General features: G+C 56.5%; 2 protein-coding genes across 2 annotated transcripts in view; both read left to right on the top strand.

The window, feature by feature from the left end:
* Position 1: 1 nt before the first annotated feature.
* On the top strand, positions 2 to 1,981 carry HTATIP2 (HIV-1 Tat interactive protein 2; the record flags this gene model as incomplete). The annotated part of the gene is made up of 3 exons (XM_009645384.2): positions 2 to 124; positions 875 to 936; positions 1,484 to 1,981. Coding segments are annotated over 3 exons (411 nt in total), but the record flags the coding sequence as incomplete, so codon positions are not given.
* The window catches only part of RGS5 (regulator of G protein signaling 5), a 14,972-nt gene continuing 13,254 nt past the window's right edge, over positions 1,771 to 3,488 (top strand). Inside the window, 1 exon segment of the mRNA XM_009645385.1 lies at positions 1,771 to 1,877. Coding sequence (XP_009643680.1) covers positions 1,771 to 1,877 — 107 coding nt within the window.

A 3,488-nucleotide genomic window follows, 5' to 3' on the forward strand; every position in this document is an offset into this window, starting at 1 on the left:
CGTGGACCGGGACTACGTCGCGCAGGCAGCAGAGCTGGCGTGGGCCGGGGGCTGCAAACACTTCGTGCTGCAGTCGTCCCGGGGGGCGAACCCACGCAGCCCCTTCCTCTACCTCCGTGTGAAGGTGAGGGGGCAGCCGGGGTGGGCTCCTCCTGGGACGCTCAGGGAGGAAGCGGGAGCTGAGGTGTCGGGTGCAGATGGCTCCGAGGGTCCTGCTGGTGCCAGGCGTCGAGGCGGGGAGGGAAGGGGGCTGGCAGGATAGCCATGCGACTGGCTTCGGCCAAAGCAGCACAGCACCCGCGTGCAGCATCCGTCTCCCTCTTCAAATCACCAGAAAGACCTGCTGGGGTCTCCAGCCCGACCCCATCTCCCCAGTCCTAAGCTGGGGTGGCTTCACAGCTAGGTGGGGAGGCCGAGGGCTGTGTCCAGGTGAGACGTGAACTATCTGGGGGTGAAGAGCCCACAGGCTCCCCGGGTGGGACCACACCCATCGCGAAAGTTTTTATTCTCGTATGTTGTGTGCTGCAGCTCCTAACGTCTGCTGGACTCACTGCTGTCTGCTGGCATCTTGTGCCAGGATCCCCAGGCTGGACACCATGTCCAAGTGCTGTCTCAGGAGCATCCAGTTGCAGTTAGGACGATGGTTGCAAGGGTGCGCTGCTGACTCACAGTCAATGTGTCCACCGTGGACGCTTGCCCTATGCTGCCTTTTCCTGGAGAGCTGCTGGCTGCCTGGCCTGTAACCAGCTTTGCATTGGCATTAGTGCCATCCTGCCCATGGCTCAGCAACTCTCTCCTGCCAATTCCCGGGGCAGCAGGGATGGTGCTTGCAGTCATCTTTGTCTCCTTTCATCCTTCTCGGCTGCTCTGACAGGGAGAAGTGGAGGACCTGGTCCAGGCTATTGGTTTTGATCGCTGTACCATTCTCCGGCCAGCGTGAGTAGCAGTGGAGGACGGAGGGCACGGGACTCAGGTGGAGGGTTGCCAGGGCTGCGGGTTGGAAAATGGAGAAAGGATGCATAAGGGGAGGGCTGGGGAGGAGAGTGGAAAAAGCCAGGAGCTGCATATGCAGCTCCTGGACATGCGCAGTGCTTCCCAATGCTGCAGGGAGCAAGAACAGCAGTTTCCCATGGCCCGTCCTGATGCTAGTGTCACGTGCCATGCAAGGAGAAGAGGCTTGGGTTGAGAGCAGAGGTTGGGGGAGCTTATCTCCACGCAGACTTTGACCTTATGCAGGGGAATATTCACCTGCTCTTGCTGCCTGGGAGAACTGGCATCCTGCTTTTGGCAGCACTGCAGGGAAAGGAGTTTAGTGTCCCAGGGCTTGGCTCAGTCATGTTTCGGGACCCTGCCAAAGTCCCATTGTCCCCTTGTGGGTTTAGCAAGCTGGGCTGGGTCCCCAGCACAGCTGGAGAACCCAGTCCTTAGTTTTTCCCTGGGGGGATGGTTTCAGCCTGACCCACCTTACCTCCTCGCTCTGCAGGGTGCTGCTGTGCAAGCGCCAGGAGTCCCGCCCCATGGAGTGGATGGCCCAGCAGTTTCTGGGTGTTGTGTCTTGGGTCTTCCCCACTGCTTACTCGGTGCCTGTGGAAACAGTGGCCAGGGCTATGGTGGCCAGCGTGCTGCAGCCAGGCGAGGGGAAGGTGGAAGTGCTGGAGAATGGGGCCATTCACAAGCTGGGAAAGGCAGTGCCACAGCAGGGCACATAGAGCAAAAAGGGTGGGCAGGAGAGAGTTTGATTCACCGTTCAGATGCTCTTCTGGGCCAAGGATGAACATACGTGTGGGAGAGGAGCGGGGTGCTTGCACGGCTAATGTGGAGGTAGAGGTGCACTTCTTCGCATGGCAGGTGATTCTGTCAAGTGATCAAAGATGCAGGTGGGTGAGGAGAAACCATGTGCTCTGCTGCCTGGATCCAGCATGCGAATCCAGGTGAAAATGGTGTAATGCAGGCAATTTCTTGAATTCAGGCCTTAAATAAAATCCTGTGACTGGTCTCTTTGTGCCCACTTTGTGTTGAAATGGTGTTTGTCTCCTGCACATTGCCAACCCAACTGCAGCTGTTCACAGATTACGCCTTTTGGTGACACTTAAAGGAATGCACATGGGCAAGCGGCTGTGCTGTAGATGGACACAGGAGAGCAGAGACAGCACGCAGCTGCCTGTGCTGAGGCTGCACCCACAGAGCACAGGGTGGCACCGGTGCCGCTTGGATAGCGGAGCTCCTGGAAGCTCAGCAGCAGTTGCTGATGTGCCTGGGGTAATGGCTCTGCCTGCAGTAGGTCTCTGCAAACACACAGCTTGTGCCTTGTCCTTGATGGTCTGCTCTGAGTGGGGACGGGCCACTGCAGGGATGCTGCTGTTCAGATCCAGGCTCTCACTTTAGTACCTATAGTAGCATAAACGCCATGGAAATACTTGCCTTGACTTGAAAATGCCTGTCACTGCTGGCTCATCTGGGCTTTCCTTATGGACACAAGTGAACCAGGGCTCGGCCTTGTTCCCAAGGGTGCTGTGCGTGTGCAAGTGGTGAGCGTGCATGTCTCGGGGTGGGCTGGCCCCTGCCCCACGCTGCCCAGCTGCTGGAAGGGGAGCAGGTCCCTGCTGCGGGCACAGAGCAGGCGTGAGGAGCAGCACCATGTCCCAGCTGCAGCCTTGGACGTTCTCAGGCCTTGTGCTCAGGGTCAAGGAACTTGGCGGCTCTGCAGCTGGGACGCAGGACTTACATGACTCCCAAATTTCCAGCTGGCCAGAGTCCAGTGCTCTGGGTAACACTGCTTTCCAGGGTTTTCTCCTCTTCAACCTCACCCATGGCTCCTGTGTCAGTGACTTGGATGCAGCAAGCGGAGGGAGCCAGGATCCCTTGTCTCCTTCTTCCTACACAAACGTTTTAATCATTGGGCTGCACCTCAGAAGCCTGGGGGAGGCAGTGGGATGGTGTAACCCCCCCACTGTGTTACCCAAGTGACTCCTGAACCATGCACAGGGCTTAGTTGAAAGGTAACAAATGAGGGGACACGGGGCCGTAATTACTGATCAGACTGTCCCGGTGAGAGCAAAAGCAGTAACTTTAATGTCAAAATGGAAATGAGAGGTAGGCTGGCCTTGAAAAAGGTGATGTTCTTATACAGGGGAGTGGAAATGAACACCTGAAGTGGCATGGCCTTAAAAGAAGTGAAAGTTGCATACAGATGAGAGAGTAAAAAAATGAATACAAGCTCTGGAAAGTTACAGGTTAAAGGCAGGCCACAGAAGATTTGAGGAAATCATCCTAAAGGCATAAAATTAATCTTGACTATGTGACAATCAGAAAGCTCTCCAGAGAGCCCCAGGGACAGGACGTGATCAGGCTCTGTGAGAAGGAAAGAGCCATCACGGAAAAGCTTGGTGAGTTACTTGCATTGGCCTTTGCAGTGAAGGAGCTCACACTAGGCTCGTTCCTTAGGGGACACACATTTGCATGACTGTCCCAAGGCACTGGGGGGGGGG

The sequence above is a fragment of the Egretta garzetta genome, unplaced genomic scaffold, assembly GCF_000687185.1.
Source record: "Egretta garzetta isolate BGI_Z169 unplaced genomic scaffold, ASM68718v1 scaffold598, whole genome shotgun sequence".
NCBI lineage: Eukaryota > Metazoa > Chordata > Aves > Pelecaniformes > Ardeidae > Egretta > Egretta garzetta.